At 37.8% G+C, this 13,101-nt stretch overlaps 1 protein-coding gene across 5 annotated transcripts in view; it reads left to right on the top strand.

The window, feature by feature from the left end:
- TPK1 (thiamin pyrophosphokinase 1) overlaps positions 1 to 13,101 on the top strand; it is a 301,853-nt gene that overhangs the window by 198,546 nt on the left and 90,206 nt on the right. For all 5 annotated transcript variants that reach the window (XM_083859788.1, XM_083859787.1, XM_083859785.1 and 2 more), the window contains one exon: positions 992 to 1,138. In XM_083859788.1, the coding sequence (XP_083715914.1) occupies positions 992 to 1,138 (147 nt within the window). The remainder of the gene's footprint in view (positions 1 to 991; positions 1,139 to 13,101) is intronic.

The raw sequence follows: 13,101 nt of genomic DNA on the forward strand, positions 1-13,101 counted from the left end.
CATAGACTTAAGCTCTGTAAAGTTGGAAACTTAACCAGATGGCCATTGTCAAAGTAGCTTCTAAAGACTCCAGAGCTGCAATGTCTTAGGGCCCTAGATATGACTTAGTGTTAGCTTTTTTAAATACAATTACTGAACATAACTGATCTACATAATGGATGTAATAATAATAATAATGCCTTGCACTCAGTGACCTTTTATTTAAGGACTCAAAAGCTCTTAACCAAGCCTTTTGAATACTCCCTTTCTGCTTATAGGAAATAAAATGTTCAGAGTGTGGAACACCTGTGTGAGAGAATTCAGCAGGAGCAGTCCAACTCTGGCGTATTGCAAGCAGTCAGGTGGTGTTTTCTGTGTGACTGGCACTGGAGAGTGCTCCTGTGGCTGTCTGTCCCTGACAGCTGGGAGGTGATGTCCTGGTTGCTTGGGGCAGAACTTCCTGTTTGGTACTATTTTTATCTTGAGCAGGGCCAGCCTTTGAGTGGTATTGCTTGTACGTTGAAATGCTTTGTGGCAGGAATGAGAATGACACATGATGGCCTAACATGATATTTCCTTTATTTGCTCTGTGAACTTTGAGTATGATAATGAAATGATGTAAAGAACTGAAAATTCTATGGCTCAGATATACCACACTTACCCAAGGAGCTTACGTGTGGAGTGATGCATCCTAGAATCTATATTCTGGACAGACAGAATAAATACCTTCAAAGACTGGCCTGTATTTTAGGGAGAATGGTTATGTCCTTTTAAAAAGTGCCACATGTTGGCCATGGATTTATGGTGCTTTAATATTCAGCTTAAAAATCACATAATGACATTTATCAGTAATCCGAGTAAATAACTGTATTTGACATTTGCTTTCTGTAGTCAGTAATTTCTTTTTTCTTCTTTTTTTTTTTTCCTCAAAATTGATTTTATGGTGGATTTTCAGAGTCCAAAGATCATTCCTGAGAGTTCTCTTGGTGAGCCTTTCTGTTCTGTCTTTTAGATCGATGTGATTGTGACTTTGGGTGGACTCGGAGGACGCTTTGACCAAACAATGGCATCGGTGGAAACGCTTTTTCACGCAACAAATATCACTCCTTCTCCAGTGATAGTTATCCATGAGTGCTCGCTGATCTACCTGCTTCAACCTGTAAGTGTTGTGAGAAGTTACTTTGTAATAAACTGACCTTCCACCCACCCTGACACCGCAGGTCTTTCACCATTAAATGCTCACTTTATCGGTTGTGTTCTGTGGGATCAGAGCTGAAATATAAAATACATTGCAGGCAAGTGGACAGCAAATGACGGGCTCTGAATCCCTCCTTTGGAAAAGATCACGTTTCATTTGTTCACGATAGATTTGTTTAAAAGGGGAGAAATAAGAAAACCAGAAAGTATGAAAACTGAATATATAGAATATTGATTATAAATGGGAATAAAAATAAAAAAACCCCTTTTAAATTAGATTCCAATAAGTCTATATTTAGCCCATACCCCGTTTGCATGCTGAGTAGCAGTACAGATGTCTTCAAAAAGAGGGACAAAGAAAAGATGTGAGAGGATGAGGCAGTTGCTGACGTACACATCAGGCAGAGCTCTTATGCACTCCGAATGGTGCAATTCATTATGACAGGAATCAATCTAGCATCAGCGAGGGAATTTATTTAAGATGTGTTATTTCTGTAGTTTTTCAGATCTGTTATTGCATTTATTGATTCACAAAACAACACACACAAAATACCTTGCTGATCTTCTGCTTCTGAGATTTAAGTTAAAGGCAAATCTAAACATCAAACACTGTTCTCTAACAGTAATTCATTTATTTTTTGGAAAATATGTTTTCCCCTTGGCAAGGTTTCTAAAAGCTTACCTAACTCTCCCAATTTCTCTTGGAAAGCTTATTCTATTAAAATAAGTAACATTCACAGGTAAATTTGACACAACCTTGCACCAGATGTGCTTCATGGTAATTTGAGAAAAGCATTAATGAAGTTCTATGAGATTATAGATTCAAAGCCACAGGGGCAGGTGCTCTATTAACAATTTGAAGCACTATGTCTGCAGGAAAGGTGGTGGGCACAGGAGCTCTTTTGCCAGTATGGTGAGGAATTACTCTGATCATGAGTTGTACAGCTAAATAGATGGAGGCAGCAGAGTGAGGGGGAAAGAGAAATAAAGGATAACTGTGGTTAAAATCTAAAAGTAAGGAGTAACTTGCTTGTGATTGATCTGTGAGTGCAGTACTTCACTGACCACTGTAAATTTCCTTTAGGATATTTTTAAGAACATGTTGAAGAGCTGAAATAAACTGGACAATTTCCAGTTTAAATTACAAAACTCTTGCTAAGATTGGAAAGATTTCTAATTATTTTCATTCATCTTTTCCGTAAGCGGCTTTAAAATGCCATGCCTAAGGATGCTTTCATGAGTCTTCCATGAATAATTAAACCCTTTAAAACTTAAAAAAAAAAAACCATGATCTGTGCATTTTAGATAGAAATGGGAGGTTGCTAATTGTTTTGTTTGCTGGAAAACTTCTTTGTTCTATTTTTAATAATGCCATACAAAAAGCATTTAATATTTTTTTTGTAGATGGAGAGAGTTCCACAGGAAACTTCAGGCATCTGTGTGTTTCTAGCATACAGAAATAAGGGGCAGATACAGGGGCAGGCCATTTAAACAATCTTAGTGCTAACTTTGACACAAAATTGCTTTTCATTGCTGTTTTAAACTTGTCACTGTTGGCATCTCAGTCAACTGTTGTCGTACCTCCAGATAAAAACATTAATCCTGCATAATTGTTTTTCTTTTAAAAAGTGAGTAGTTTTTAAACTGAGAGAAACAAGAATCCTAAGCTTGGAAGTACTCTCTCTTTTTTTTCTTTCTTTTTTTCTTTTTTTTTTTCCTTTTCTTTTTTAATGGAGTTCAGCTTGATATTTTTTTCTTTCAAACAGCCACAATCATGACATTCTCTATTTTCTCCCTCTTTCCTTTGTAATTTAAAATCAAGGTAGGAGGGAGTTTAACACAGTGGGAGACCCACTGACTGTTCGAAATGCAAGTCTGGAAACTGTGCAATAAATGAAGCAAGGTTTTGAGATTCAAATGTTGATGCAAATGATAAAGTTGAGAGCACGTTGCATTTTCTATAAATGTAGAACGGAAACCTTTCTCTCTTGGGAAAAGGAATCTCATCTTTATTGGATTCTTCAGATAAAATGCATGAGCAAAATATAATTATGGTTTTGCTTCCAAATAATGTTTGCCTTTAGTTCAGTGTAGCTGGAGAGTGGTTCTCTGTCATGTGTACCTAGGCAGAGTCTGAAATACTTGGATACAGCAGATAAACTGGTAATTCCTTATGACCCCTAGGAAGGATAACAAGGGGAGTAATGAATCAAGCTGCTGAATTTATAGTTACCAGTGCAGAAACTAAGAGGAGGATGGTGTGAGTAGATATCTAAGGCCACCAAAAATCTGTTAATTGTTTGAAAGAGAGAGATTTCATATTGTTACAATGTTGGTGTAGAAGGTTATGGTAGAAGAAATACATCAATATTTAACACACTTGTAAAGGGTCCACAGCGTTGCAGGAAACATTGTGGAATTGCTAAAAGTCTGCAGGGTTGTAGGAGGAAGACAGGAAAGACAATGCCTGATTTGGGATCCAGTGCAGACTACCAGGCAAGGTGGACCAGGTAAACAAAACCTTTTTTCACCATCTAATAGCATTATCCAAGTACTGAATATAAGAGTAATTAGAACTTTGAGTATTGGGCATTTCTTGGGAAATAGATGAGAAGACAGTACAAGTTTTTGAATTCTATAGATAAAAATGTTTTGGCATGAAAAGTGAAGAAAACTACTAGGAAGTAAACTCTGTTGTGTTCATTTCTGACCTTTAGGGATGAGCTCCTGTAAGGAAAAGAGAAAAAAGATGGGAATAATTATATCTCATAAATACCTGTCTCCATGATCTCTATGGAGAAACTGGGTGGGAGGCTGAAATGTAGATATATAGACTGTAAGTATGCAAATTTAGATAAATTAGTACCAATATATGTCAAACCACTAAAAAATATTTAAGAAAAGAAAGCAGGCATGAAATGAGTTTCACCTATGGAAGGGCCCAAACAATGAGAACATAGTTTGTAGCTACAGAATTTATAAATTGACAGTGAAAGATTTTCTCTTGTCTGAATGGGAAAAGAAAACTAATGACAAGCAGCCTAAATGAGCACGTTTGCTCAGTCTTCACTAAAGCAAAATATTCCTTTGAGCAGATAACCAACACAGTTAAAATCGGTGCCAAAGTTGGAAGAATTTAAATTGCTTCAGAAAAAAAGCAAATAAAAGATTGAGCTGCCTTAGATTCTGCCAACTCCAAGGGCTGTTACTTTTTGTGTGCCATGCAACACTAATTAGGATAGGAGTCAGAAATAGGTAGACTTTGTAAGAATTCTAGGATGTGATGCTTGTTGTGAAGCATTTTCTTATGTGATGATTGGAGTTTGAAATAAAAAGGAAGAAGAAAAAATGTACCTGTGTACTGAATAGATGTCATATTTCGTGTACTAGGGGAGGGAGGAAAGCTTGAATTTTTAATAAGGAGTAATCAGTCTTTATAAGCAGGATATTTTATGCAAGAGTTCATACATTTTATGTTTGAAATTTGGTAATATCAATTACCATTAGTCTATACCCTGGCTGAAGAGCATAAGGCCCTTAGAGTCATGTTTATCATGCTAGCCATGCTCAATATGAATGGCTTAAGGTTTCACATACATACTTTCTCATTTTCTGGTTGTGTGCTTCTCAGGAGTACAGAAACATTAGCTTCTGTACACTGAGCATAAATTATCTTTTATCTGTGAGTTTTATGGCAGTTTGTAATACAAGGTAATAGGATTTATGACCAAGAAATGAGAAGATGTCCAAGAGTTAATGAGGCCTGTCTTTTACATATACTGAGCAGTTCAGTTTTCCCCACACAGGATTCCAGCCCTAGGATGTAGAGAATTGCTGCCTACACGTGAAAATGCATTAGAGCAGCATATGTTTGTCAGTTAACTAACTCTTTTGAAAGAGTGTGGGAATACTTTGATAACCCTTTTTCTTGCACCCAGCTTTTCTTGTAAGTGCATGCTTGCCTTCCCTGTGAGAAATGATGAATAATTTAACATCGTAGGTAGTGGCCCAGCAGCTAAATGTGAGCAATAAGAATCAGGAATCCCATCCTTTATTTTTGGCTCTTCACTACCATATCCTTGAAGAGAAGTATATTGGGTAGTCTTTTGATCTCACAGTCTCCTGGATTGTAAATTGGGTAAAACCCATGTCCTTCTCTGAATGGGTACTGAGAGGCTCGTTTGGTTATTTACAGAATGCCATTACAGCCTTTGCTCTGCACTGGGGTGGAACGTAGTGTCATGGTAATAGTAACAACAGTATTAGTAAGGCCCTTAATTAACATAAATATTGCCTTACAGGAAGCTGTGCAGATAATTAGTTAGCATGGTCCCGAGCACAGTTTCAGTGGGAGCCAGCCGTCCTTCTCACAGATGGCGTCTGGGCACGCCTCGGGTTTAGCACGGGCCAGGAGCTGCTGCCCAAGCATTTGGAAGGGACCGCCCTGTCATGGAGCCAAGAGAGAACTGCCACATGCACGTGGGCACTGCTGTGCAGCTTGGCTTGAGTTCCAGAGCTGTTACCTGAACGATTTACAGATGCAGACAGAGTGACTTGGCATCAGGATCTGCTCCTAGATGGAGACACTGCAGCAGATGTGAGACAAGGCACAAGGACCGGAAACTTTGCAGTTCTTTTCACCAATGTTATTTGGTTTGGTTTGTGTCACTGTTTGTAAAGTTTAATGGGAAGCTTAGGGTATATACCTTCAACTTGTGAGTTCTTCTCTGGCAGACAGTTCATGAAATTTGCAGGAACCTCAAGAATGAGTTATGCAATCAGTTCTGTACCACCTCATGTGTCTAAGAAGCAGATCTGGCTTGCACTCCATGGAGAAAATCCTTAATGAGTGTGCCTCCTATGGGGGATAATTTTGGCACCTGGAAATTTAATGTCTCCTTTTCCTAGATATGTATTTTTGATGGGTAAATTCAGTTTAAAAAAGATTGCAGTTGTAAAGGAACACATTTAAACATGTATCTAATATTTAAATGTGCATTTAGTACTTAGAGTGTTTGTTGTCCTGAAAGGCTCTCTCTCTTGTTTGGTGTCTCCTCTCAAAGAGCACTATTGGAACTCAATCCCCTTGACAAAGCAGTCAGTCTCTATGCCTCAAGCTCCCTGTGGAATTCACAAGTATACAACTTCTTGTTCTTTGATAAATACCTCTTTTTGTGACTTTTTCAATGAGAACGCCAGCCATTCAGCTGGACAGAGATACTGAAATGTCAGAAATATTAGCTGAGGAAAAGTCTTAATCCAACTTTTCTCTGGGAGCCTAAGTCCCTTACAGAAAACCTTGCAGAAACAGGTTTTGTGCTTCCAGAGGTTTAGTATTACATTGAAGTGGCTTCTCAGAAAAAAAAAAAAAAAAAAAAAAAAAAAAAAAAAAAAAAACAAAAAACACACAGTTGCTATTATGTTGGTAGTAAACTGCTTTTTGTTTCCTTCTTTGGTAAGAAACTTTGAGGATTTTATTATAGCTCAACTTCTTAAAATAAGACTTAAATAGAATTAAATAAGACTTAAACTAGCCTGTATTTTTATTCTTTCCTGGGAAAATCCAACTGGACCAATTCATTCTTATCCTGTGGTAATGTAGTGGGCCTGTGAAAATGTGACCTACCAAAGGCTGCAGGTCTAAAGGGCTTAGGTTTATTTCATGGTAATTCATGGCTATGAAGTAGTGTTGCTTCATGGTTTTGCACAGGATTTCTCTGTTTTACTTAATATCAGCAATCCAAAATTCATTCATGTTTCTCAATAACATTCTGACCTGGAAAAGATCTACTTCCTATCTTGCTTCTCTCTGTTACAAAAGGAAACTTCTGGGTGGATTTTCTCTTAACAGCTACATTCTTTGTAACTGTGTTCTATTCCAACATCAGCAGACATGTAGTATGAGGTATACAAAGATTATATAGAACCTTAGAAATAATAATTAGCTTTTGAAATAGTCAAATCCTTTTAAACAGTTTATTTAGCATCAATTAAAAGTGCATCCTGCATCAACTTCGTGGATGACATCTAATAGCTATGAATGTCTTCTTTATAAGGCAGAGAATCAGACAACAAAAAATTCATAAATCAGTTTGTTAGCTTGCAGGTAACCAGTTTAATAAGTACCTTTATACTTAAAGTACCTTTCAAAGAAAAGCAAAATACCAAACTACCATTGCCAAGTGAAAGAGAATAGTCTTTATTAAATGAAATTTTCATCTGTTCATAATTGTTAAGAAACAAGTCATGCTCTGTAGCAGGATATGATAATCACACAGCTGGTTTTAGATTCACGTCTTAATGGTCTCTGCAAAAGAAGACAATGTAAGGAGTCTAATTGGCTTACTTAGGTATTTCTAAATTCTGAAGTCATGCAGTGTGATTCTCAATCAATAGCTTGTACTTGGTGAGTGTCAACAATTCTGCTCGCGAATTTTTTCAATATTTGTCCAGATTTTTAATTAGTTACTGCAGCTGCTGATGGATGATCATTGAGAAGAACCTTTGCCCAAAATAAAACTCTTCCAATGAGATTCCTGCTCTCTGTTGTTACCCATAGCTGCTGTGATATGATCTTGTCAATATGATAATATCTATTTTGTTGCTTTATAGAAACCACAAGAAGTTTTTTGCTACAAAGCTGATTATCTTGGAGCTGGTTTGTTGGAGGTTTTTTTCCCCTAAACTTGTCAATTACATTTCTTTCCTTCAAAATCTAATCCATCTTTTCATTCCCTACCTTAATAAACTCTTTTTGCAGTGGCCTGATACTTTGACCTTTTGTTTGCAATGTAATATTAATAATTTTGTGTACTATAAAACAATTCTTCTGCTTTACATTAATTGGTCAGCAGCAAAATGCAAAATGTTTGAGATTTGCTTATTGGTAGGAGCTGATATATAAGCTGGGATCAATACCAAGCTGGTGAAACTTTGTCCTATTTTGACAATATTGGTAAGCTGAGGAACACCAAAGCAGTGTTTTCACTTGCTGTGTGTTCACTTATCTGTGTTCTGTAACTGAATGGAGAAAAGCTGGAGAATGTGTGTCTGTGTGTTCTTTCCAGCTTTGTTAGATTTTTTTCCAAGTAGGATTTACTCCTGTATGGGGATTTAGTAGCAATCTAAAGAATTTCTAAGCTTTTTGTGAATAGATTTTTGGCCAAAAAGGGAAAAAAAAAAGGCAAAAGCACTTTAGAAGACTGTTAATATGGATTCCAAATTTGACCAAAAAGATTTATATACTTTGTACATAATTCAGCAAGCTTTCTATTTCTACAAGGTGCCATATTTTTATACTTTAACAAAGGAACATTTTGCAAATGCTTGTCTGTATGAAGGTGTCATAGACAGGTATTTCGCAGAATGATTTTGTAGTATTTTTTTGATTATGATTTAAAGTATTTGTCTATCGTCTAACACCTGGGAGGAGTAATGCAATGTTTTGAATTTCAAGGTCAACTATTAGACATGAAGTAAGGGGACTCAGAGGAATATTTATTAACACATTCTTTGCCTTGCCTTATCAGATGCCGTCCTCCTTACTAAGTAGACATCATACTGCAAGATCTTATTTTCTTTATCTAGTCTTGTTTCTTCCACTTTCCCTTTCTTTTCCCTCTGGATTTTTTTGGATCCTGTCAATGATCTTTTCTCAACACATCATCTTATCCTAATTTTTTAGTTCAGTTTTGTCTAAACTGTTCTAGCTTTAACTTAAGCAGCCACTGCTACCATGAAGATTTTTCCCAGGATTTGTCTCTTCCCAGCAATCACAGCTGTGTGCTATGAAGCATTAATTCATCAATGCCCAGTCATTCTGGCTTCATCTATTCATGGAATCATGGAATCATATTCCTCTTGCATCTCACAATGTTTCATCTTTATTTCATTGTACCAATGACCAAAGTAGCCCCATATTTCATACTGGAATCTACTACAGGGGTGATACCTGCTACAGTGTGCCTTTTCATCACCCTGAAATCATTGCTGTGCTATTATTTGTTGTTTGGCTTTATTGTGTTAGCCCAAATTTCTCATGTCCTGGGGTTCTGTTCTACCCACTAAGTGACACTGTCTTCCTAAAGGCACCTTACTGCCTTGCTCAAGGTGAATGTCACCTGAGTTTTGCAGTAGCAACTTTCCTCTTTGAGAGTTAAGTGGATTTCAGTGATAGTTTAGGGCCATGCAATTTTTTTCACTCCCTGCCTGAGTTACAGAAAATTCTGTAGGGAAATTGACAAGTATCAGAAGTCTAATCTGTGACAGAACCTCATTTGGAAAGAAAATTAATGGAAAATATTTTATTTCATACAATCAAAAATATAACAGGGAAAATCAATATTATTGTTCCTATCCTGAATGTAAATAACAGTAAAAATTGAAGTGATAGTAGGTGATAAATTATTTTCTACTACAAAATCAAAAAAATAAAAATGCTGAACACTTAATTGTTGACCTGAAGGGTTTATAAAATCCTTTAGAGGTAAATTTAATAATGGTCTTTTCTGTTCACATCTGAGTACTGATAATAGTTGAAGTTGTAGAAGGATGCATCTGTATTCTGTCCTCAGTTATATTTGAAAATGTGTTATCACTTCAATTCAATCCCTTTGTGAAATGACTTAGGCTTTTGCAATCCTTTACGGTATCACTGTTAATTCTGCATCTGCCAGGGCAGTGGTATCAACTGTATGGATTTTCAACATTTAATATTAAAAAAGGGTCAGGGCAGAAGAATGATAATATTTGGTAATATCAGAGGTTCTAGGGAAAATGCTGTACTACACTGATAAACAAGATTTAGGTAGAACTATTCAGCTTTGCCATTGGAAGTGATTGACTTGGCAATCCAAATTTTCTTCATGTTGATAACAGCTGATTACATTACTTCAGTTCAGTGGACTCTCTCTGCTCTAACAGAACATCCTGAGAGCAGATGAGGATCAGGGATTGAATTCCTCATTGTCTTTTAAGGCTGTAATGTGTCTGTCACTCTCATGACAACTCCAGTCAAAAATACTTACCAGCACTGCAGCTGGGCCAATGACCTTCAGGGCAGTACACAGGCTTCCTACTCTTAATCCTAAAATCAAGGGATTTGGAATGAATATGTTTCTGTTAGAATGAAGAAAAGGAGCCTGGAAACAGTCTTCCAGGATCTGTTAGGGGGTTTTGAGAAGATGAAGCTAGGCTTATTCCTGAGATGCACAGCAGAGGAATGAGAGACAGTGGCCCTAAACTGAGATGGAAGATTCAGAGTAACTATAAGGAAAAGTTTCTGCTCTGAAGATAATTACAAATTATGTACAGGAATAGGTTGCCCAGAGAATCTCTGTCCCTGACAGTGTTCAAAACCTGATGGGAAGGCTGCACTCCCAAGACTCTCTCCCAATCCCTAAGTGATTCTGGGACACTTGTGGAGATACAGGTGGATTGAGTAGGTGTATTAGAACCATCATACAAGTATCTGTTGAGAAGAATTTGGAATCTCCTGATACAGAAGACTATGGCCACATAAAGAAATAGTGGTTCTGTCCACTCTGCTCTCTTTTCATGTTTTTGTTCCCTGATCTCCTAGAGAGCAGCTCTGCAGAGAAGAGGCTGGGAGTCTGGATGGGTAGCAAATCGTGTGTGAGCCAGCAGTGCCCTTGTGGCCAGGAGGAGCAATGGTATCCTGGAGTGCACAGGGAAGAGTGTGGCCAGCAGGGGATCCTGTCCTTTTACTCAGCCCTGGTGAGGCCACGTCTGGAATGCTGTGTCCAGACAAGCTGCTACTGAATGTCTAATGGAGGGCACAAAGATGATCTGGGGTCTGGAGCATCTCTCTTATGCTGTAGGGGCTGGGCATGTTCAGAGGAAAGAGTGAGAGATGATCTTGTTAGTGCCTATAAATATTGCAAAGGAAAATGCCAATAGGATGGTGCCAGACCTTTTTCAGTGGTCCCCAGTGACAAGGTGAGGAGCAATGGCCATAAACTAAAACACAAGAAATTGCACCTCAACATGAGGAGGAACTTCTTTACATTGAGGGTGGCAAAGAACTGGACAGGAAGCTCAGGGAGGTCGTGGAGTCTCTTTCTGTGGAGGCATTCAAAACCCTCCTGGATGCATTCCTCTGTAATCTGCTCTAGGTGACCCTGACTTTGCACAGGCATTGGACTAGATGGTCCTCAGAGGTGCCTTCCAACCCTAACAATTCTGAGATTCTGAAATTCTGAAATCTAGGCATTGCTTTAATGTATACCATAAGAAATCAGATATCCAAAGGTGGTTTACCAATCAGGGAGAATGCACAATGTGAAATTGTATACCTTTTGGCTAGTGATGTTACCAGTACAGGATAAATGTAAGCATATGGCAAAGCAGATTAATGAAATCCAAGCCTGTGTTAAGCACTCATTGAATAATGGTCTGCAGATGTAAGTACAGTTACCTCATCTGATGTGTAATTCCAAGTTCAGATGTCTCTGCATTTTCCCATCCACATGACAGTCAGTGGTGCTTCATGGGGAGTAACGGCATTTCTGTGGCATCAACATCTGTTTCTGAGTGGTTAATTTTCATTAAGAGTTCCCATCCTTTGTTAATTGAATTATGGCTTTCAGTTTCAGCAATGTCAAATACCTGAGGGAAAAGAAGGAGTTGCACCCAGAGGGGAATCCTTTTATTTTTGGGGAAAGAACAAATTATCAGATTGAAGAATAATTAGCTTGCAGCATTCTCTTCTACTAACCACAGTGTTGGCAATGAAATGTACCCTTGTGTTATGAGTCCGAGGTTTTCCTACCTCCTACCTTAAAGGTTTTTAGATACAAGCATTTAAAAGCTGCATTGCAGTATGTATATCTCTCTCAATAATGTGGGCATATTGTTCAGTTCTTTTTCAGATATCACTTTTCTTTTAGTGCAGGGAAAAGAGGAGGACTCTCTGGTAAGAAAAAAAAAAAAAAAAGAAAAAAAGAAAAAAGATAAAATTTTCTTCTATTGTTAACCACCAGTGGTTTTGCCTCAGCTAGGAGATGAACTTCAGAGTGAAGGAAGAGCAACTGAAGATCTGGAATTAGTCTTCTGTGGTAATGATGCCACAGGCAGACAGTCTAATTAGCTGCAAACTTGGTGATTTTTTTTGAGGAGCTGCCTATCTCCTTTATGTTAGAGGAACCTGGGAACAGAGAATGAAACTGATAAGATATTCACTCTACCCAGAGTATTGACTGAAGCTTGAAAGCAATTAGAAGAGCACCAAGGGAGGACTCAGTAGGTCTCTGAGTAGCCAGGATGTCTCTGCACAAAATCCTAGACCCTCCTGCCTATTCAGGATTTTTTGGGAGTTATTTCCACGTGTTGTAGGTGTGTAAGCTACTACATGCAGCCTTAATCCACCCATGCTTAATGGTTCTTGAAATCTTTGGGGAATGTGGAAAGTCTGGTGTATTCCTGTTGAGTGAGATGGATGGCCAGAGGCAGAACTCTTGAGCAGCAGCCTGAGTTATTATAAACAAATCCAGCTACTCTGGTGTGCCAGATGTATGCCACAAAAGAGACTCACTTCAGAACTTGTGCAGACAAAGGGAGTAGTTCATCATCCCTATTACACATATTTTATCAATTTTCTGTAAGCCTAATGATATAACTGAATTAGTAATGCCTGTGTCATTTGTTGGTCTTTCATCTGTCTGACTTCTGGATCTCCTTTTCTGTTCACAAGCACTCAGTGAAACTGCAGAAATACCAGGGCAACATGTAATTTCCAGTTTACCAATAGTAATGTCCTTCATGAACATCTCTCTTTTTTTAAAATTCTCTTTTGTACTTAAACCTAGTTCCAGACTACTGTACTAAATGCTTCTGTGTCTCCTTAGGGGAGAGGTATTATGAAGCTATTGTTTTAGAAAACAAGCTTTCTAGCAATAGTGTAGGAAA

Source organism: Zosterops lateralis (assembly GCF_965231275.1).
Source record: "Zosterops lateralis genome assembly, chromosome: 1".
Taxonomy (NCBI): Eukaryota; Metazoa; Chordata; class Aves; order Passeriformes; family Zosteropidae; genus Zosterops; species Zosterops lateralis.